The sequence below is a fragment of the Schistocerca cancellata genome, chromosome 5 (genome assembly GCF_023864275.1).
Source record: "Schistocerca cancellata isolate TAMUIC-IGC-003103 chromosome 5, iqSchCanc2.1, whole genome shotgun sequence".
NCBI classification, from domain to species: Eukaryota; Metazoa; Arthropoda; class Insecta; order Orthoptera; family Acrididae; genus Schistocerca; species Schistocerca cancellata.
In genome coordinates this window covers 589337308-589361755 of record NC_064630.1, presented here as the reverse complement: position 1 = coordinate 589361755, position 24448 = coordinate 589337308, and the positions used below count along the sequence as shown (strand labels likewise).

Sequence of the window (24448 nt, the reverse complement as noted above, 5' to 3'; positions counted from 1 at the left end):
CCTCGGATTTGTTGTCTTAATAAAAACAAAACGTAACCGAAAATATCATCTCACTTCTCAGGACAGCACTTATCCCTTGAAGAGCTGAAGTCACATCTCAAACCAGCATCGCCACCGTGAAAAGCTGGTCAATCTCTAAAAGTTAAGTGACTTCTAACATCAGAATGCCCAGGCCTGCTTCAGCGTCTGGTACTGGAACCCACGTCTGCTTTCCTCCGACGCTGACACTTGAATCCTTATGAAATGGGATGTTGATATCGCCTAGTCGTGGATAAAGGAAGTAGTAGTCATCGATACATTGGTAGTATACTGGCAAAGAACGCCCTCTCTAAGATGCAGAGTTATTACTAAACACTTCTGCAAACCGTCGTAAAATATTGCTCCAAAAGGAGATACCGAACGTATGCAATGAAGGGCAGAACAAGTGGTGAGAGGTTTATTTCAACCACGGGCGAGAGCCGCAGAGATGCTGAAAGACCAGAACTGGCAGGCGATGGAAGAGGGGTGCCAACCATTCCGCGGGAGACTATGTACAATGTTTCAAAAACCAGCATTAAGCGACGACTCAAGGAATATACTACAGTCCCCTACAGAGGACAGCAGCAGGGATCGTTAAGATTAAATTAGGATAATTACTGCTCGCATGCAGACATTTAAATAGTCATTCGTTCACTCAAATCGAGCATGAAGAAACCCTGATATGTGATGAAATGTAATCTGTACTTCAAGCGCTTTTCAGAGTATGGCTATCGACGTAGATGTAGAAATCCATCCAGAACTGATGAATCTGACAGGCGCTACTCCTACGTACTCCGTGAAGAACCTGTGGTTGTAGGTTTCTAGTGCAATAGGCCGGACACATCCATTGGTGTCCGCGGAAATGCTTCCAGAAGAGGTCAAGAATCGAAACTTATCAGTTTTAGTATAACTCATTCGATGAGTTCGAAAATGTGTTTTTCCCCAAGAACTATGTCTGACAACAAGTACGCAAAACTTACCATATGTCAAAAAACGAATAGTTTTCTACTTAGTACACTCTAAGATAAAAAAAAAAAAAACAGGCACCACGAAGGCCTTATCCGAATGGAACGAAATCAGTAGATGTGATGTACATGACAGACAAACAAATGGTTTTGTCAGAAAAAAATTGATGATTGATTCAAGGGGAAGAGCTTCAAAAATTGAACAAGTCAATAACGCTGTGGTCCACCTCTTGTCCTTATGCAAGCAGACACTCTGCTTGGCGTTGATTGATAGAGTTGTTGGATGTGCAGGAGCGTTAGGTCTTCAGAATCCCAAGATGATTCGAGGGCGGTGCCCACCATGCTCCAAAACTTCTGAGCTGGGGAGAACTCCGGCGACCTTGCTGGCCAAGGAAGGATGTGGCAAGCACGGAGAGAAGCAGTAGAAACCATTTTGTCCATGTGGCCGGAATTATCTTGCTAATGTAAGCCCGCGACGGCTCGCCATGATGGACAACAAAACGGGGTGTAGAATATGGTCCACGTGCCGCTGTGCTATAAGGGTGCCACGGATGACAACCAAAGGGGTCCTGCTATGAACAGAAATTGCATCCCAAACCATCATTCCTAGTTGTTGGGCCATGTGGCCGGCGACATTCAGGTTGATATTACAGTGCTATCCAGGGCTTCGCCCTGGATTTTCACTGACTGGAGTAAGACTATCTTCAGTGATGAGCACCGCTTCGAATTGAGCCCCGATGAGCAACAAAGTGCAGAAACAGAATATTGTTGTTGTTGTGGTCTTCAGTGCTGAGACTGGTTTGATGCAGCTCTCCATGCTACTCTATCTCCCAGTATCTACTGCAGCCCACATCCTTCTGAATCTGCTTAGTGTATTCATCTCTTGGTCTCCCTCTTCGATTTTTACCCTCCACGCTGCCCTCCAATACTAAATTGGTGATCCCTTGATGCCTCAGAGCATGTCCTACCAAGCGATCCCTTCTTCTAGTCAAGTTGTACCACAAATTTCTCTTCTCCACTATTCTATTCAATACCTCCTCATTAGTTATGTGATCTACCCATCTAATCTTCAGCATTCTTCTGTAGCACTACATTTCGAAAGCTTCTATTCTAGACTATTTATCGTCCACGTTTCACTTCCATACATGGCTACACTCCATACAAATACTTTCAGAAACGACTTCCTGACATTTAAATCTATACTCGATGTTAACAAATTTTTCTTCTTCAGAAACGCTTTTCTTGCCATTGCCAATCTACATTTTATATCCTCTCTACTTCGACCATCATCAGTTATTTTACTCCCCAAATAGCAAAACTCCTTTACTACTTTAAGTGTGTCATTTCCTAATCTAATTCCCTCAGCATCATCCGACTTATTTCGACTACAATCCATTATCTTCGTTTTGCTTTTGCTGATGTTCATCTTATACCCTCCTTTCAAGACACTGTCGATTCCGTTCAACTACTCTTCCAAGTCCTTTGCAGTCTCTCACAGAATTACAATGTCATCGACGAACCTCAAAGTTTTTATTTCTTCTCCATGGATTTTAACACCTACTCCTTTTCTTTTGTTTCCTTTACTGCTTGCTCAATATACAGATTGAATAACATTGGGGAGAGGCTACAATCCCGTCTCACTCCCGTCCCAACCACTTCTTTCCTTTCATACCCCACGACTCTTATAACTGCCATCTGGTTTCTGTACAAATTGTAAATAGCCTTTCGCTCCCTGTATTTTACCCCTGCCACCTTCAGAATTTGAAATAGAGTATTCCGATCAACATTGTCAAAAGCTTTCTCTAAGTCTACAAATGCTAGAAACGTAGTTTTGCCTTTCCTTAATCTTTCTTCTAAGATAAGTCGTATGGTCAGTATAGCCTCACGTGTTCCAACATTTCTACGGAATCCAAACTGATCTTCCCCGAAGTCGGCTTCTATCAGTTTTTCCATTCAACTGTAAAGAATTCGCGTTGGTATTTTGCAGCTGTGACTTATGAAACTGATAGTTCGGCAATTTTCACATCTGTCAACACGTGCTTTCTTTGGGATTGGAATTATTTATTTTTTTCTTGAAGTCTGATGGTATTTCACCTGTCTCATACATCTTGCTCATCAGATGGTAGAGTTTTGTCAGGACTGGCTCTCCCAAGGCTGTCAGTAGTTCTAATGGAATGTTGTCTACTCCGGGGGCCTTGTTTCGACTCAGGTCTTTCAGTGCTCTGTCAAACAATCCACGCAGTATCATATCTCCCATTTCATCTTCATCTACATCCTCTTCCATTTCCACAATGTTGTCTTCAAGTACATCGCCCTTGTATAGACCCTCTATATACTCCTTCCACCTTTCTGCTTTCCCTTCTTTGCTTAGAACTGGGTTTCCATCAAAGCTCTTGATATTCATGCAAGAGGTTCTCCTTTCTCCAAAGGTCTCTTTAATTTTCCTGTAGGCAGTATCTATCTTACCCCTAGTGAGATAAGTCTCTACATCCTTACATTTGTGCTCTAGCCATCCCTGCTTACCCATTTTGCACTTCCTGTTGATCTAATTTTTGAGACGTTTGTATTCTTTTTTGCTTGCTTCATTTACTGAATTTTTATATTTTCTCCTTTCATCAATTAAATTCAATATGTCTTCTAATACCCAAGGGTTTCTACTAACCCTCGTCTTTTTACCTATTTGATCCTCTGCTGCCTTCACTATTTCATCCCTCAAAGCTACCCATTCTTCTTCTACTGTATTTCTTTCCCTCATTCCTGTCAATTGTTCCCTTATGCTCTCCCTGAAACCCTGTACAACCTCTGGTTCTTTCAGTTTATCCAGGTCCCATTTCCTTAAATTCCAAGCTTTTTGCAGTTTCTTCTGTTTTAATCTACATTTCATAACCAATATATTGTGGTCAGAGTCCACATCTGCCCCTAGAAGTATCTTACAATTTAAAATCTGGTTCCTAAATCTCTGTCTTACCATAATATAATCTATCTGATCTATACTAGCATCTCCAGGGTTCTTCCATGTATACAACCTTCTTTCATGATCCTTGAACCAAGTGTTAGCTATGATTAAGTTATGCTCTGCGCAAAATTCTACCAGGCGGCTTCCTCTTTTATTTCTTACCCCCAATCCATATTCAGCATCTATGTTTCCTTCTCTCCCTTTCCCTACTCTCGAATTCCAGTCACCCATGACTATTAAATTTTCGTCTCCCTTCACTACCTGAATAATTTCTTTTATCTCATCATACATTTCATCAATTTCTTCGTCATCTGCAGAGCTAGTTGGCATATAAACTTGTACTACTGTAGTAAGCGTGGGATTCGTGTCTATCCTGGCCTCAATAATGCGTTCACTATGCTGTTTGTAGTAGCTTACCCGTACTCCTGTTTTTTATTCATTATTAAACCTACTCCTGCATTACCCCTACTTGATTTTCTATTTATAACCCTGTATTCACCTGACCAAAAGACTTGCTCCTCCTGCCACCGAACTTCACTAATTCCCACTATATCTAACTTCAACCTATCCATTTTCCTTTTTAAATATTCTGACCTACCTGCCCGATTAAGTGATCTGACATTCCATGCTCCGATCCGTAGAATGCCACTTTTCTTTCTCCTGATAACGATGTTTTCTTGAGTAGTCCCCGCCCGGAGATCTGAATGGGGGACTATTTTACCTCAGGACTATTTTACCCAAGAGGACGCCATCATCATTTAATCATACAGTAAAGCTGCATGCCCTCGGGAAAAATTACGGCTGTAGTTTCCCCTTGCTTTCAGCCGTTCGCAGTACCAGAACAGCTAGGCCATTTTGGTTAGTGTTACAAGGCCAGATCAGTCAATCATCCAGACTGTTGCCCCTGCAACTACTGAAAATGCTGCTGCCCTCTTCAGGAACCACACGTTTGTCTGGCCTCTCAACAAATACCCCTCCGTTGTGGTTGCATCTACGGTACGGCTATCTGTATCGTTGAGGCACGCAGACCTCCCCACCAACGGCAAGGTCCATGGTTCATGGGGGGGAGAAACAGAATATAAACTTTAAATAAGGCGGTGTAAAATGAAAAATAAAACATCTGTTTTACATCATCAATTTTCATTTTGTACCTACAATAAACAAGAGATTTTTTTAAATTTATGCAATGCGATCTAAGCCTTCAGTTGTTTTCCTAGTTATGGTTTCTTCCTTGCAGCAGTTCGTATGTACTTTGTTTTCCTCTTTGGCACCGTGGCCTGCCAGTGTATTGCTAGCTATGGTGGGCTGCTTACGCCACATCGGACTGTTTGCAACTCGGCAGAAGTACGCACATTACACGAAATTTTAGGTTTTACTTCATTAGTTTTATACAGATGGCGCCTACCGGATCTTATAATATATCCTACAGGATGTTATCTGGTACGCTGTTTTTCAGATTACTTCCATTCTCGACGTTTTGGTTGCTTTCTAGAGTATTATTTCTTGGCTGATATTTCCCGCGTACTTATAGTACTTTCCCTATACGTTAGCTAGTTTTTTGGCATTTACCTTCACAGCAATGTACCATTCATTATTAGTATTTTCCCTCGCTTTTTTCTAGGTCTGGCTCATTCAGCAGTCATGTTTTGTGTATTTTGACAAGCTCCTTCTGCGTGTTCTCAAATTTAATATGACAGCCCATCATTGTGGTGTGAGTCTTAACGTGGATAACTTCCCGAAAGTTGGGGCTCCGTAATTGTCCATCTACATTATGGATACATAGCAATTGTGAGTACTTGTCACTGTTTTTTGTTGAATGTCAACAATATGGTTCTGTATTTTCACAATTTCAAAAATTTCACACAATGGATTGTACTTGACAGATAAACTTGAAGATGCAGCCACACTGATGTGACACCAATAGTTACGAATAATGCACTTTATACAACTATGAGTCTTTTGGAAACACCACAACACTCTTGACTTTTTAATTGTTATAATTTTTATGATAATTTGAACGGTTATTGAGTATTGAGTGTGTCGTTATTGTGACATTAATGGATTACTTTCAAGTTCTGTATTTTTTTGGTGTCGGCTGGCATTACTGAAGTTGAACAAAATACATTTTGAAAGCTACACACTTTTAGTTTCATTAGGTAACATATAGCCCACGGCCATTACATGACTTCATGAATGTAGAAATCACCAAAAACCATTCTCAGACTGGTCAGCAGAATCAACTTTAAGCACCCAAGGACTACACCAAACTGACACTCGTCTCTCCATTTAGTCATATTATTGTAGAGCATACCAACTGGAATCCAGAATTCGTAGCTCTTTGATTGCATATGTGGCGCTATGTTGCACCTACAGATTTTGAGAACGTCCCAATCACAGAGAGCACATTTTTTCGACCTTAAAATTTCATGCTTTGTTTCCTCCGCCATTAGCGACGAAATTTGTATTTTCTTTTTTCGACTGTTGTGTTTTGTTTAAGTATGGATACACACAACTACAATACAGCATGGTTGTGTTCATCCGAGTGTACTACAATAGCTATCATGGATTTTCTTTTTCCACAGAGATGTGGTAAGCTGCTGTTGTGATTCCGTTGTGCATGAAGGGAAAACTGTGTATGAATATGCCACCATGTTTTTGTGTTCAGAATCGGCTATAAAATACGTGTTCCGGGATATTAGACGGGCTCCTTTCGACAGTTCGATGAAGGCTGAACAAGAAATCGACAGAGAAATGTTAAAGATATTATTTCTGCACGATCACGTAAAGGTCCGTATCCATCTTGACAGCAGATCAGCACGGTAATGGCATAATTTTCCGTGAACAGAGTGACAACAAAGAAAATCCACTACATAGTGATCATTAAAGCTGTAGCATTTATCATCGTGAACGGCAACATTAAATTTACAGTGCAGTGGAATCACGTAAAATGATTTCTAGAGATTCGAGTGAGTTTTGTAACGAATAAAAAAGCTGTACCCAGATTCCAGGCAGGAGGGTAAGTGCCTCCTTTAGCTCCGCCCCCCCCACCCCCACCCTCCTTCAGCCCTTGCGCACTCCTGTGGACACATCAGTGACATAAAATATGTTAGCGAGACTGTCTAAAACGAAATCTGCATCTACATGGATACTCTGCAGATCACACTTAAGTGCCTAGCAGAGGGTTCATCTAACCACCTTCACTATAATTTTCTGTTATTCCACCCTCAAACAGCGCGCGAAAAAACGAACACCTATCTGTCTCTGTGCGAGTTCTGACTTCCCTTATTTTCTTATGATGATCGTCTCTACCTATGCAGGTCGACGTCAAAAAAATATTTTCTTATTTGGAGGAGAAAGTTGGTAACCGACATTTCGTGAGAAGATTCCGACGCAACGAGAAACGCCTTCGTTTTAATGATGTCAACCCAAAATCCTGTAGCATGTCCGTTACAATCTCTCCGCTCTTTCTCGATAATACAAAACGTGCTGCCCGTCTTTGAACTTTCTCGATGTACTCCGTTAACCCTTTCTGGTTGTTACGACGTAAAGTCAGCGACGGCACACCAGTCGGGAACGACAGAGAAGAGACGGCTGTGAGGAAAGGTCAGCAGATCGCACGCTGACCGACCTCCAACCAGGACGACAACGCGACAGCAGCAGCTCCTACGTGAAGAGGACGTAACCGCCGCACCCGACTGGTGGCAGCCCACTTCGATAGCCACTTCGTTAGCCGACGTATCGTAGCCTACCATTATTAATCTCTATGTAGCAAAGACTTGTGTTTGTCTCTTCGGAAGAAGACTGATTATTTTGTATATCGTCCATTCCTTGCGACACATCTATCAAAGTTAAGTATTTGTATATTTGTATTTGTCTTGTTATAAAACTCATCAATACTAGTTGTTTGATTGTTTGTCTAGCGAACCGAGTATGCAGGATTCCTAGACACAACACTGGTAAGCATCCGAAACCGCGCAGCAGTAATCTAGTAGAGGACGGAAAAGCATAGTAGATCTGTTGCATCTTTTAAGTGTTCTGCCAGTAAATCGCAGTCTTCGGTTCGCCTACCACACAACATTTTCTTTGTGTTCTTTCCAATTAAGTTGTTCTTAATTGTAATTCCTAGGTGTATAGTTCAATTTACGGCCTTTACATTCAATTGATTTTATCGTGTAACGGAAGTTTAAAGGATTTCTTTTAGCACTTATGAGGATGATTTCACACTTTTCGCTACTTAGGGACAATTCCCAATTTTCGCACCATATGGATATCTTCTCTAAATCGTTTTGCAGTTTGTTTTGATCTTCTGATGGCTTTACTTGACGATACACGACAGAATCATCGGCAAACAACCTAAGGCGGCTGCTCAGATTGTCTCCTAAATTGTTTATATACACTCCTGGAAATGGAAAAAAGAACACATTGACACCGGTGTGTCAGACCTACCATACTTGCTCCGGACACTGCGAGAGGGCTGTACAAGCAATGATCACACGCACGGCACAGCGGACACACCAGGAACCGCGGTGTTGGCCGTCGAATGGCGCTAGCTGCGCAGCATTTGTGCACCGCCGCCGTCAGTGTCAGCCAGATTGCCGTGGCATACGGAGCTCCATCGCAGTCTTTAACACTGGTAGCATGCCGCGACAGCGTGGACGTGAACCGTATGTGCAGTTGACGGACTTGGAGCGAGGGCGTATAGTGGGCATGCGGGAGGCGGGGTGGACGTACCGCCGAATTGCTCAACACGTGGGGCGTGAGGTCTCCACAGTACATCGATGTTGTCGCCAGTGGTCGGCGGAAGGTGTACGTGCCCGTTGACCTGGGACCGGACCGCAGCGACGCACGGATGCACGCCAAGACCGTAGGATCCTACGCAGTGCCGTAGGGGACCGCACCGCCACTTCCCAGCGAATTAGTGACACTGTTGTCCTGGGGTATCGGCGAGGACCATTCGCAACCGTCTCCATGAAGCTGGGCTACGGTCCCGCACACCGTTAGGCCGTCTTCCGCTCACGCCCCAACATCGTGCAGCCCGCCTCCAGTGGTGTCGCGACAGGCGTGAATGGAGGGACGAATGGAGACGTGTCGTCTTCAGCGATGAGAGTCGCTTCTGCCTTGGTGCCAATGATGGTCATATGCGTGTTTGGCGCCGTGCAGGTGAGCGCCACAATCAGGACTGCATACGACCGAGGCACACAGGGCCAACACCCGGCATCATGGTGTGGGGAGCGATCTCCTACACTGGCCGTACACCACTGGTGATTGTCGAGGGGACACTGAATAGTGCACGGTACATCCAAACCGTCATCGAACCCATCGTTCTACCATTCCTAGACCGGCAAGGGAACTTGCTGTTCCAACAGGACAATGCACGTCCGCATGTATCCCGTGCCACCCAACGTGCTCTAGAAGGTGTAAGTCAACTACCCTGGCCAGCAAGATCTCCGGATCTGTCCCCCATTGAGCATGTTTGGGACTGGATGAAGCGTCGTCTCACGCGGTCTGCACGTCCAGCACGAACGCTGGTCCAACTGAGGCGCCAGGTGGAAATGGCATGGCAAGCCGTTCCACAGGACTACATCCAGCATCTCCACGATCGTCTCCATGGGAGAATAGCAGCCTGCATTGCTGCGAAAGGTGGATATACACTGTACTAGTGCCGACATTGTGCATGCTCTGTTGCCTGTGTCTATGTGCCTGTGGTTCTGTCAGTGTGATCATGTGATGTATCTGACCCCAGGAATGTGTCAATAAAGTTTCCCCTTCCTGGGACAATGAATTCACGGTGTTCTTATTTCAATTTCCAGGAGTGTAGATAAGGAACAGCAAAGTGCCTATAATACCACTTCCGTTTTACTCGGTGACTTTGCGTTAGTTACTACGAACCGTGAACTCACTGGCAGGACATCACGAATTCAGTCACACAACTGAGACGATATTCCACAAACAGGCAATCTGATTACAAGCCGCTTGTGAGGTACGATGTCAAAAGCCGTCAGCAAATCTAGAAATACGGAATCAATATGAAATTCTTTGCCTATAGCACTCAACATTTTGTGGGAGTAAAATGCTAGCTGTGTTTCACGAGAACGATTGACTGTGTGTCAATAGACCGTTCTGTTCGTGGTAGTTCATAATTTTCCAACACAATATATGTATCAACACCCGGTTAAGGGCATTGCTTGCCATAAGCAGATCTGGAATCGAGTACGTAGTCACGGCAGCAGGGAGGGCGAATCGTCGACTTCGGTTTATTGAGAGAATTTTGGGAAAGTGTAGCTGATCTATGAAGGAGACGACATACGGAACGCTAGTGCGATCCAGTCTTGAGTACTTCACAAGCATTTGGAATCCCCATCAGTTCGGATTACAGGAAGACGTCGAAGCAGTTCAGAGGCCTGCTGTTAGATTTGTTACCGGGAGATTCGAACACACGAGTGTTAAGGGAGATGTGTTGTGAACTCGGATAGGCGTTCCTCAGGGAAGACTACGTTCTTTTAAGGAAACACTGCTGAGAAAAATTAGAGAACCGGCATTTGTGGCTGACTGTAGAAAGATTCTGCTACCGGCAACGTACATTTTGCGCGAGAACAGCGAAGACGTTCGAGATATGTAGATAATCGTTTTTCTCTCGCTTTATTTTCGGTTGGAACAGGAAGTGAAATGAGTAGTAGTAGTAGTAGTAGTAGTAGTAAAAGGTTCTCTTCGTCATACGGTGGCTTGCCAAATATGTACGAGGGTTGGAACTTAAATAGTGGCAACTATTTATTCACAACCGATACAAAAGAGTTACATATTTACTTCTGTTACTGTCCTTCACAGTAGTTACCAGCGTTGTGTAGAACCCGTTGCCAGCGATGTGGAAGGCGTAAATACCGTTAGCAGAGTGTTGGTGCGAATGGAGCGGTCTACTGCCTATCGAATCTCTGGAACAGTTCTGAAGCGAATTCAACGAAGTGGTTCCTTCATCTTCGGAAGCAAATCAGAGTCACAAGGACTTATGTTCGGGGAGTATTGTGGATGGTACAATACTTCCCAGTCCCATCGACCGAACAGAGCAGCCACAGCTTGCGCTGTATGCGCCCGCGCATTGTCGCGCAAAATAATGGGTGGGTTGCGCAGAAAGTGTCGCCGCTTCTTTCGCAAAGCTGGTCGCAGATAATGCTCCAAAAACGAACAGTAATACTGTGCATTGACGGTCTGCCGTGGAGGAACGTAATGCGTTAGTATAACATTATCAGAGTCGTACACGAGAATCACCATAAATTTCATCATACTGGGGCTCTGACGCACTTTCGTATGGCGTCGATCACTGTCTACTAATGTGGCAACAACATAGACTTCTTCTTCAGAGACGCTAGGACGACCTGTTCTATGCATGTCTGCCACAGTTTTCCAACGTTCGTTGAAGGCTTTTACCCAACGTGCCACTGTTCTGTACGACAAGGGCGTCCATATTCACAGGACATCTACATTAGTAAATTCTGCACCTCGGTCCAGCAAGTTTCCCGCTGCCTATTACGCACAGGGTCCGCCATGGGCCCTGATAACTTGTTCCGTGCGTGGTGGCATCGACGCGTATAAGACGCGAATGGCGTCCTGTGGTATAGCCATCCATGCTGCATTCACCTGGTTCCATATTTCATCTGTGGTAGTTGGCACTGGGTCACAGCGCTTCACCCGTCGTTTCACCATATCCCATGCATTTTCGATTGGTGACAAGCCTGGTGACCTGGCGGTCCAGGGCAAAAGGCTGAAATCCTGTGACACCAAGAAGCCACGAGTTCATGCAGAAACATATGGTCTTGCATTGTCTTGCTGAAAAATTGGTCTGGGGCTTTTAGCAGAAAGTTGCAGGACGTGGTTCACATAGGCCACACTGGTCACATTGTCCTGGGCACGCACGAACTGTGTCCAATAACACCCCACACCATAAGGCCTTGAGTTGGCGTTGTATGAATTGTGCGAATGCAGTCACCGTGATGGCACTTCCCCTGTCTGCGGTGAACGAAAATCCGGCCATAATTTTGAAACGAACACAACCTGGATTCGTCCTAAAAGAGTATCTGATGTCTTCCCTGTCCCCAGTGTCGTCGTTCCATACACCATTGCCGACTAGCATGCTTGTGCACATTCGTCAAGTGGCTCAAATGGTTCAAATGGCTCTGAGCACTATGGGACTTAACATCTGCGGTCATCAGTCCCCTAGAACTTAGGACTACTTAAACCTAACTAACCTAAGGACATCACACACATCCATGCCCGAGACAGGATTCGAACCTGCGACCGTAGTGGTCACGCGGTTCCAGACTGAAGCGCCTAGAACCGTTCGGCCACTCCGGCCGGCATTCGTCAAGTAACCCGTGCCATAATAAACGGCGACGAAATGTCAACCCTGATAGTGTACGGTGTGTGCCACTGTTCCACTACTGCGCCAGAGCCGAGGAGGACGCAGAGCTCTCCTACAATGCCATTCGGATGAGCTGTCGATCTTCTAGGGAGGTGGACTGGGTGGTGCGACCTGACCCATCTCGTCGAGTTCTATGGCCAACTGTGAACGATTCTGCACACATACGTCGCACTGCCGGAACGCCAAATCGCACACGAGCAATAATTTCCCGGATGGATGCATCACATTCTCTCATGCCAATAACACGCCCTCTTTCAAACTCACTGACCTGACGGAACGGTTCACGCATACGTCTGCGAGGCATCCTGGACATCTGCTCAAGTCGCTCTGATCCATTATCTTCGGCTGATAGCGACAACGAGAGCCGCAGGCACATTTTACCGGTAGCTGGTGTTGCGCGGCGATATGGATATGGATCTTGAATCCACGGGCCGACATGGTTCAAACGCAAATGTTTCCGCAGAACATGTAGATGTTCTGTGAATATGAACGTCCTATCTCTAGTCGTTGTAGGTATTCTGTATTTTTTCTGAACAAGATATTCTGTATTTTTTTCTGAACAAGGTTGTAGATGAATGTCAGTGGAGCACTGATTATCATTTGTCGCATCAAAGGCCCATTCGCCATTTACAATGTTTTAACAAAATAAATCAACTCGTGTTTTTAGCTTTTGCACCATGTAAAGTTAAGTAGGAGAGAGTCTTAGAAACAGAACTTACTCACCTACTTCTAACAGAATTGGTACGCACTGCGTTCTGAACGACCCTGTTAGCGTTTCCGTTTTGTTGATAAGCAAATTTCTCGGAATCTTATCTCACACCTCTTCGCTGCTAGCATACGAAGCAGAAGTCTGCATGTTACTTATAATGGTCAGACTACTATCCGTCTCTATTACTAGCAGCTAGAAAAAGAAGTGGCTGGTTTGGTCGTTAATAGGAACAGAAGATGGTAAAATGATGTATGAACGTGAAGGAAACGCACTGGATGCAGTGAAAATTGCTAGAATGCAAGGAGTTTGTATCGTTCTGGCAAAAACTTTGGAGTACACTACACAGCAAGTATTAAATTCATGCTGTGCTATCCTATTCTGAATTGATTTTATGTATATAGACTAAAGCGGTGAGTGAAAATTTGTACCGAGGCCGGAAATCGAACCGAGGTCTCCCGCTTGGTAGGCAGGTGCGTTAGCCACTAATCCTCACCCTTACACGCGAACAGAATTACCGAGGCTCTCCATGTTCTGGGATAGCACCACAGCATCGAACCAAACTGGGGGATCCAGCCCGAAACCCAAGCGCAGGTGTTTATGCAAATGAAATGATACAGTTTCAGAGACTTTACTGACAGCGAGAATTTGGATCGAGGAGGGAGGCGTGCCAGGGTAATCCATGCAGTTGTGTGAACAGCTCTGCCAAAGCTAAGGCACCTGCATAGTAAGCAGGAGAACCGGGTACCTTGGAACAAATTTTCACTCGCCGCTTCTGTCTGCTACAAAAGAATGAGAGCGTTAAAGTCTCTGAAATTGTGTCGTTCTATTTCGAATTGTTGAAGAGTAAGTCAATACAACACGAAAGTTAACGGTCCTGAAGTAAGTAGTAATATTCAGTGACGTTGGCTAAATACTTGATTTATTTCTTGTTGTTGTTGTGGTTGATTTATTGCTTGTTGTTGTTGTGGTCTTCAGTCCAGAGTCTGGCCTGAAGCAACTCTCCATGCTCCTCTATCCTGTGAAAGCTTCTTCATCTCCCAGTACCTATTGCAGCCTACATCCTTCTGAATCTGTTTAGTGTATTCATATCTTGGTCTCCCTCTACGATTTTTACCCTCCACGCTGCCCTCCAATACTAAATTGGTCATCCCTTGATGCCTCAGAACATGTCCTACCAAGCGATCCCTACTTCTAGTCAAGTTGTACCACAAATTTCTCTTCTCCACAATTCTATTCAATACCTCATCATTAGTTATGTTATCTACCCATTTAATCCTCAGCATTTCTCTGTAACACCATATTTCAAAAGCTTCTATTCTCTTCTTGTCAAAACTATTTATCGTGTAAGGTGTCAGGCAAATCCAACACCTTTCATGAAAACCCTGACATGATAAGCAAATCCAGTAGTATGCCACATAGCTCCAAATAAATCGTGACATTAAATTAACCAAAGCAATACGAGTAACGAGTGAGCAAATGGAATACCACAGACTAACACAAGAATGCCTAAATGCATGCCATACCTTCCCACCGTGAGACAGACGCAGTTCCGAGGGGAGAAACAAGAACAGAAGCCGAGAGCAGAACCGTGTTAAGCTAGAAGGCCCTACGATAAGGGACGGACACCCACGTCGCCAGCTAACCACCAGGACCACCCCCCAGCCCATGTTAAAAGCTAGAGCCCTCCAGAAGAACAGTATAGGTATTACGATAACACTAAAAGGGTCACACCAGGCGCAAGTTTTAGCGTGAGGCTTTTTCGCGTCTCTGTTACGTTGCAAACGTTAAAAACATTGCCCCACCACGAAAAGTATAACGTTTCTCATTGGATAGACAGAATTTTTGTAGGCGGAGCTTAAGGTTAACATTGAGACCCTAATTGGTCAGATGAAAACACAGCCAGATAGCATTTTTTAAAACCAACTTCGGTAAATTGTAGTAAGGAGGAGTTAAGGAGAGTTGCTTCCGAGGCGGCGAGCTGTATGGAGCTGCGCCGGTCCCCGCCCCCTGACGAGCACCGACAAGGTAATGAACGCACGCGATGCCGCATTTTTGAGCGCATAAGGCTTCAATCAGAACTGCAGAAGTCTCATCTGTTACATCCCCTTTTTACGTAATACTAGTGTCGATCGTCAATTGAAGCTCATGGTATTCACATTTGCTACGTAAGTTAAAATCTGAAACGTGGTGATTTTTCTGTTATATAATTATTGAGAAGCCACATCAGCCACTGTAATTTACGACAAGTTAGATAAGTAATTAAAGATAATTGAGGGTCACTGTAGAACATTTTGATAATTTTCTCTTTTGTGAAACTTAATTTAAACCTAGATTATAGATGTGATATAGCATAGGTCATCCTTCGATCCATTGTAGAACTTGGAAACCCATTTGGGGAATATTCGTTCACATTTTTGTTGAACGCAGTTGGTTTTTATCATCCTGTATTAAAACATTTCCTTTTATCAATAGTGCAAATTATAAAGAATGTTTTGTGAGTAGAATAAAATTTCCAATGGTAAACTTAACTGCTTTTTCGACGTTATTTTACCAGCTAGCTAGTTAGTATTAAGATTCTTTTACAGGGAGTGCAGTGGAGCTGACGCTGAAATCATTAAGTATTTGGTTATATCATCGCTAGTCTCACTGAACTCTTCTGAACTCTACATGTCATGTGTGATCTGGCGTCTCCTTACCAGCAACAGGTCCCAGGTTCAAACTAGTCAATTCCCTAAAAAACACGCTCAGAGCGTCGTTGCGCGAAAGTGGTAGGGAGACACGACATAGAACAACAGACACCACGCAGAATGTTAGAATCGTCCATGTTTCACTTCCATACAAATACTTTCAGAAACGACTTTCTGACACTTAAATCTATACTCTATGTTAACAAATTTCTCTTCTTCAGAAACACTTTACTTGCCATTGCCAGTCTACATTTTATATCCTCTCTACTTCGACCATCATTAGTTATTTTGCTCACCAAATAGCAAAACGCATTTACTACTTTAAGCGTCTCATTTCCTAATCTAATTCCCTCAGCATCACCCGATTTAATTCGACTACATTCCATTATCCTCGTTTTACTTTTGTTGATGTTCATCTTTTATCGTCCTTTCAAGACACTGTCCATTCCGTTCAGTTGCTCTTCCAGGTCCTTCACTGTCTCTGACAGAATTACAATGTCATCGGCAAAACTCAAAGTTTTTATTTATTCTCCATGGATTTTAATTTCTACTCCGAATTTTTATTTTGTTTCCTTTACTGTTTGCTCAATATGCAGATTGAATAACATCGGGGATAGGCTACAGCACTGTCTCACTCCCTTCCCTCAACTCTTATAGCTGCCATCTGGTTTCTGTACAAATTGTAAATAGCCTTTCACTCCCTGTATTTTACCCCTGCCACCTTCAGAATTTGAAAGAGAGTATTCCAGTCAACACTGTTAACAGCTTTCTCTAAGTCTACAAATGCTAGAAACGTAGGTTTGCCTTTCCGTAATCTATTTTCCAAGATAAGTCGTAGAGAAGAAAAATAGTATTATAGGAACCGAAAACTTAGTTCAGTATTTAGAATATAGAATACGAGGTAAATTTGTATATGTCTGTTTCATAACAAATTTATAACACATAATGTATGGAACAGATGTAAACATATAAATATCCGAAGAAAAAGTATGGTATGTTTTACACGAAGCACTAGCTAATAGAAATCTATGTATAATATGTTAGCTATTGACCAAAATTAAATCTAAAAATGAATGTGAGGACCATTTTAAAAGGAATGCGATTGATGTTTGTGAGTTTTGTTTCTTTGGATGCTCGACAAACCACATCAAAACGTAACACTAATAAACACTGGGAGTAGAGACTAAAGCCTCTGCACTAAAGGAAAGGCGAAATCATTTTCACCTCTCAGAAGGTTTATGATCAGTACGTCCTGGGATGCAAAAGGACTCTTTTTATTTGTAACGCAGCACAAGATAAAAGGATAACCGATGAATGCTACATAAGTCTTCTAGACTGAATGAAAAACGATCCAGAGAATACACCTGCATTCCAAAGGGAAAAAGTAATATTTAGTTTTTTCTGGTCATCAGCCTTCTGGCTGGTATGATGTGGCCCGCCACCGAATTCCTCTTCTGTGCCAACCTTTTCAACACAGAGTAGCAAATGCTCCTACAGTCTCACTTATTTGCTGGATGTATTCAAATCTCGGTCGTCCCCCGCCCTACAGCACCCACTAGTGTCGTGGAAGATATCCCCTGATGTTTTAACAGATGTTCTATCATTCTCTCCCTTATTCTTGTCAGTGTTTTCCTTTCCTATCCGATTCTGCGGAGAACCTCCTCGTTCCTTACCTAATTGTCAACATTCTTCCGTAGCACCACATCTCAAAGGCTTAGATTCTTTACTGTTCTGGTTTTTCCGCAGTCTATGTCTCACTACCGCATAATGCTGTGCTTATTTCTCAAATCAAGACGTATGATACTAGCAGACTTCTCTTGGTCAGGAATGTCTTTTTCCTGAGTACTAGTCTGCTTTTTATGTCCTCCTTGCTCCGTTCGTAATATCTTATTCTGCTACCTAAGTAGCAGAATTCCTTAACTTCGTCTACCTCGTGATCATCAGCTGTTCACATTATAATTACTTCTCATCACTTTCGTCTCTCTTCGATTTACTCTCAATCCGTATTATGTACTCATTAGACTATTCATTCCATTTGACACATTCTGCAATTTTTCTTCACTTTTACTGCGAATAACCATGTCATCGGCGAATCTTATCACTGATAACCTTTTATCCCGAATTTTAATCCCTCTCTTGTACCTTTATTTCCCTCATTGCTTCTTCGATGTATAGATTGAACGTTAGGGGCGAAAGACTACATCCCTGTCTTACATCCCTTTTAATCTGAACACTTCGTTCCAAGTCTTCCCGTCTTATTCTTCCCTCTTGGTTCTTGGTCATATTGTATATTAGTCGCCTTTCCCTATAGATTACTCGTATTTTTCCCAGAATTTCGACCATCTTTCACCATTTTACGTTGTCGAACGCTTTCTCCAGGTCGACATATCCTATGAACGCATCTCGATTTTTCTTCAGTCTTGCTTTCATTATCAAACGCAACGGCAGAACTGCCTCTCTGGTCCCTTTATCTTTCCTAAAGCCAAACTGAGCGTCAACTAACAGATCCTATGTTTTCTTTTCCATTCTTAATATTTTGTTATGATTGTGAAAGTACAAATTGTTAGAACTTAAGCACCCACCACTTCCAGCATTATCTGACATTTTGAAACGAGAAAATTGAAGGCTGCAGGACAAGAAGCATCATATCTCAGAAGCGAATGTATTCTAATGTTAACGTACATATCCACAAATGCTCGTTTCATCAATTACAGCAACGTCTCTCTTCCTTCGAACAGGTTATGCCTAACATTTTGCCACAAATCAAATGAGACTGTTACCATCATCATGGGACTATTTTTCATGACATATTAGTGAATTAACTGAGAGGTATGGCAAGGAATTATGAGTTACATAAGCGTCCTTGCACTCAGCCAAAGATGAGAGGGGGGTGGCGGGGAGTAAGGGAGGCGAGTTAAGGTGCGGAGTATCTACACAGCATCACGAGAAAAATCCCGCAGAAATTTTTTGATGATCTGGGTGTCATTCTATACACCACGCAATCTCGGTACTCTGTAAGGACGTAACCCTGTCAGCAACTGTTGGATGAGTGACATATGCGATGAAGATAATGCACAGCAACATGTAGTGACGAATGTACCAGCCTTTTTCAAGGAACGATGGTTCCAACCTTCACAATCGCTGACGTGTTTCTCGTCGATGATGGCACAAAGTAGGCAGTTTGCCCACACTGTCCTCCAGTAATCATCACTGTCGTTCTATGGTTGGAGTTCGCATTGTTAATGTCATCTTTGATCCATGTAAGAATTTGATTGCAGCACGTGCCGGCTTTACTCAATACTGAATTCTCAAAGTCAGTGATCACATGGAGTTTTATTAGTGTGATCAATTGTGTATACCAGGAGCGGCCAAGACTTCAGCTCGTTAGCTGTGCCCTGGCACGAGTGACATAGTGTTCAGCCTCGCTGCACACTCCCCCCCCCCCTCCCCGCCACTCCCCCCACCCCACCCCTCCGCCGACGCGACGCCACGCTGACTGGTCGCGAGGAGGGAGAAGAGGGGGAGAAACTGTGAATGGGCCACATTTAAATGCCAGTGCAATCACAATGCATACAACTTGGTATTACATTTCACATTTCTCAAAAACAGATCACAAACAAACCAAATTTTCATTGGTACTTAATTACACTCATATTCATAAGAAAAAAAAAAACAGAACACCTTGAACGATTAGAAATAGTGCGTTCATATTCACGGAACAGACGGCCGCTGGTGGCCGTGTGGTTCAAGGCGATTCAGTCTGGAACCACGCGACCGCTACGGTCGCGGGTTCGAATCCTGCCTCGGGCATGGATGTGTGTGATGTCCTTAGGTTAGTTAGGTTTAAGTAGTTCTAAGTTCTAGGGGACTGATGACCTGAGATGTTAAGTCCCATAGTGCTCAGGATTCGAACCTGCGACCGTAGCGATCGCGCGGTTCCAGACTGTAGCGCCTAGAACAGCTCGGCCACACCTCGCATAGGTCACACTGGTTATATTGTCCTCGACACGCACGAACTGTACCCAGTAGCACCACACACCATAAGGTCTTGAGCTGGCGTTGTGTGTCTTGTGTGAATGCAGTCACTGTGATGCCGCTCCCCTTGTTTGCGGAGAACGAAATTCCGGCCATCATTTTCAAACAAATGGAACCTGGATTCGTCCGAAAACACTATCTGATGTTATTCCTGTCCCCAGTGACGTCGTTCGATGCACCATTGCCGTCTATCACGTTTAAGCACATTCGTCAAAGGTATGCGGAGAAGTGGGCGATGCGCACGTAACCCATGCCGTAATAAACGGCGACGGACTGTTAGTTCTTCCAGTGTACGATGTGTTACGCTGTTCCACTTTTGCGTCAGAGCCGAGGAGGACGCTTATCTGTCCTGCAATGCCATTCGGACGAGGTGTAGATCTTCGGGGGAGGGGGTGAGGGAGGGGGATACGCCCTGGTCCTGGCCCATCTCGTCGTCTTCTACGGCCTTCCGTGAACCACTGTGCTCACACGCAACAGAGTGCCGAAACACTTCGTCCCACACGAGAAGCAAATTCCCGGATGGATACATGACAGTCTCTCATGTCAACAACGCGCCCTCTTTCAAACTCATTGATTCGACTGTACGGTTTGCTCATACGTCTGCGAGGCATCCTGCACGTGTCCAAGTCACACTGATTCATTACTTCAGATTTATAGCGACAACGAGAGTCGCAGTTACGCCGTGATATCGATGTTGACCTTGAACCCATGGGCCTTCGTGGTTCAAATGCTAATCATTTCTGCAGAATATAATAATGTATATATTCTGTGAAAATGAACGTCCTATCTCTGGCCGTTTGAGGTGTTCTGTTTTTTCCTGAACGTGATTTTTGTTGCACTGGAGACACAATATAATTTTTTGCTTCGGACAAACTATCACATACAGGCGGATGCAGAGTGTTTCACTGACGTTGACACATAATCATGACTAATTTAATTTCATAACGAAAAAAGATCTTCCAAGAAAATACGTCGATGGAAATATTTTAGCACCTTCGCAACCTCATTATGGAGACATAGAAACGGCGAAAGCACTGTAGGCGTCCTGGACAGCTGTAACATAAAACGATTTTTCATTGAAACTGGAATTATCTTGCAGATCAATCAGTTACATATGAAAATGCAAAGGTTTGCTTTCAACTGGAAAGGCAAACGGTCTCGGCAACACGCGAAAAGAGATGTGACTTAGCACTGCTTCAAACCGTTTTACAAACGATCCTCGTAATTCTTTCAAGGCCACTATGAATTCTTCAAATCTTTCATTTTCTTTAACAGCAGTGCGTTCAGAGAACTGAACTGTGTTTGTCAGACTGTGTCTCTTCTAGAACGTGACTTTCTTTTTATATGCATCCCCATCAAACCTGAAAGAACTTGTTTCACACCTTGCAATGTCTTACTGTGGGCAGTGTGCAATCAAGTCTAGTTAAAATGCGTTATCTGCAGTCCACTCCGGATGTTCTAATTTTCGATCCTGCAGTCCTATTTCCTTCATAAATCAATAACAACGAGTTTTAAATTGAAGAACCGTTCCAGGTATGTCCCTTCACTTAAACAACCTACAGTGAAATAATTTATAAATTCTCCATACTCTTTGTTCAGTTCCTCGGAAAACAGCTGCAACTGACAATGGAATAATGCGTGCGACTTTAGAAGTTTTACTCTTCACACCACTAATTCCTTCGTGTGCTCCATGTTGGAAATTTGGCACAAAGTGCTTCTTGATGTGTAGAGCAATGAATTCCGTTCTGTCGACCGTAGTAATTTTTTGCTTTTTCATTGTCAACTAAATCCTTAACTTCTCTGTGCACGGTATTGTAACACCGTTTCCTACGGAATTTGCACTACCCGTCGCTACTGTGGCTGCGTAACATATATTGAGAATTCTCATCCCTCTATTCTCTCATACCCAATCATTCTTAAAGGCTTGTGATGATTCATTGTTAGACTACCTCTCTTGTTTCTTTTTGCAATAAGTCGCTACACCTTGAACGTCTTCATACCACGAACAGATGCTGAAGTGAAAACAGTGCTGACAGCAAGATTCTGCCGAACTGAAGAGTGTTCTGCCGACTGAAAGATGCCACAGCGCAGTATTAAACGAAATGTGGCCCTTTACCGTGTACTACCGGGAAGGATCGATACGTGACAGGCCAAGCCTTGGTCCGCACGCAGTCACACCGTAAAATGTGGCACCCCGTTGCCAGCGCTGGTGTATAATTACTTACCTGATCTCTAGAACAGGGTGAGGCAAATGAAAGTGGCCCGAACGAGTGGACACAATTGGACGTGAATGTATGCACATAACCACTCCCCGTCACCATGACACCACGTGTACGTCCTCCACTTGATCCACACTGATTCAGAGCGTAGTGCAGGGTGCGTCAATCTATGGGGGAGCAGTGCAAAAGGGACGTTGGTATCCAATAGTGGCGCAGCTGGTGTTCCTTTTTGAAAAGTTACGTGGCAACTAAGTCTTGGAAACGGTGTGGTCAGCTGTTTGCTGAGAAGTTTAATGGTGTCAAAGTGCCAGCAAAGAGCACCATGCAACGCTTATTCCGAAAATGGCGACATACAGGATCTGTTTCGAACAAGCCAAAAAACATTCTGAAACGTGTCTGCACTCCAAAAAAACGGGCTGCAGTTCACCAGAAAATGCTTCAGAGTCCTACCAAATCAACCTGGCACCTTTTACAAGAGCCCAGCACTTCATGTCCATCATTTATCCTGGAAGTCTTTTATCCGGGCCATTTTTATTTGCCCTAACATGTATAAACCTTTTTTCAGACAGTTTTATCCACCTTGGTGTTACAGTTTTTACAAAAGTTAGTGCAATGTGGTGAATTTACCCTGAGTGGGCGCATTTTCAAGGAAAATATTTGTCATTCATTCACTATTGTATCCTTCTCGCACGTAATGTAACTTATTACTGACTATTTTTCTTTCTAAGTCATCCGTGCATGTATGGGAGGAGACATCTTGCAAAATCGATATGTTTTTTGCGGCTACAAAATGATTATGCCACTTTTAATTCATACTGTTTTTTAACTAATGAGGAAATTATTTACGATGTTATTATAGAACTACAGACATTCGCCATATCTCTTGTTACTAAATGATAAGTGTAGGTGACCAATTTCCTTGTAGCAAGCAGATTATCGGCATTTATTAAGTAAATTGTACTCTATTTGCTAAATGTACTCTATTTGTGCTAGCTTGAGAAACAGGAAGATGGGGGACTTTTGGTTCCATAGGATGTTTGAATACTGTTGGTCAGGTACTGTGGTCGGCGCGTACTTGATTTTCAGTGGCTTTCTATCATCAGTTTACGCTAATACCAAGTTATTCCCACACTTACGTTGTATGGGGGCTTAATTACAAAGAAAGGACTAATATTAATCAATAAATGCAATAATTTGAGTAGCTGTGTGACCGGTTGCGAAGTCTCGTAACCGGTTGGCCCTGACTAGTGTTAGCATGCAATCTGACTGCATAAAATAAAAATAAAGAATGACAAGGAATTTCCGTTAACACAATTGATTAATTAAGTCCCCTGCAACTATACAAGGTACGAAACAGCAAAGCACAAGTGTAACTGTTCTGTATGTGGTAGTGTGACTCAACGTACATGTATCTGGCTCGGATGAGGCAGCATAAGGTGCAATCAAATGAAACGGAACAGATAGAAAAAAGTAAGTGAACTGTTTACTATTTCAAAAGTAATCGCCTAACTGGTAATACATTTATCTCCCACTGTGAGACAAGACAGCCAATGCATTCACGGGAAAGAAAAGTTAGCAGTTGCCTAAGGATTCAAGATTGTAGCCAGGCCAACATGATAGCGATTTCTGTATTTTTGGAGCCCTGAAGAAAGGTATTCGTGGCCGTCGATTTGCTTTAACCGCGGGAGTGCACGCCTGGGTACAAGCATGGTTCTGTAGGCAACCGCAAACGTTTTCCTGTGAAGACACTGATCGTCTTGTCTCAAGTGGGATAAATGTGTTAACTGTTGTGCCAATTACGTTTGAAATAATAAACAAGGTACTTACTTTTTTCCATGTGTCTAATTTTCATTTGATTACCCCTTATAGAATCAAAAGCCAGAAACACCATGGGCAGTTGCAGACTCACGAATGAAAGCGGCCTTACTGAAGGAAAAACAAAATGCGGTACTTCCTTGTTGGTAACCTGTTGTCTGTGGCTCCTTAAAGCAAATGTGTGTTATGAAGCTTAAAAATATTGATAATTCCTGTCAGATTAATACTGTATACTGAAACGTTTTCGAGTCCCTGTGCAGCACACAGTTTTAATCTGTCAGGAAGTTTCAAAACGGTACGCACTCCACTGCAGAGTGAAAAATCCATTTTGGAGATTAAGAACACTAAATTTCCATGCAGTCTTCCTTTATTCAGGACAAATATATCTCAAAGAAACGTAATCAGTGTACATGTCCATCTACATGAGGGAATCTTCATCCAAAGTTGTTACTGACGTACTGGCCGAAGACTCGTATTGCTTCGAAGAATGGCGTCACGATGCCGATGATTTCAGACGCTGGAGGGTCGAAACCCTGGCTGCCACCACCGGGCAGTTCGATGGTGTAGGCGAGCTCCACTCCGCCGACGGCTTTCGTCCAATCGTCGCTGCTGCCGGCTGACGCATCTGTTG

The 24448-nt window shown here is 43.4% G+C and overlaps 1 protein-coding gene across 1 annotated transcript in view; it reads right to left on the bottom strand.

Annotated features, from left to right (window-relative positions):
- Window positions 1–24175: 24175 nt before the first annotated feature.
- Window positions 24176–24448, bottom strand: part of LOC126187697 (carboxypeptidase B-like) — a 72682-nt gene continuing 72409 nt past the window's right edge. The window contains exon 9 of the mRNA XM_049928939.1: window positions 24176–24442. Coding sequence (XP_049784896.1) covers window positions 24252–24442 — 191 coding nt within the window. The 3' untranslated portion in view covers window positions 24176–24251. The remainder of the gene's footprint in view (window positions 24443–24448) is intronic.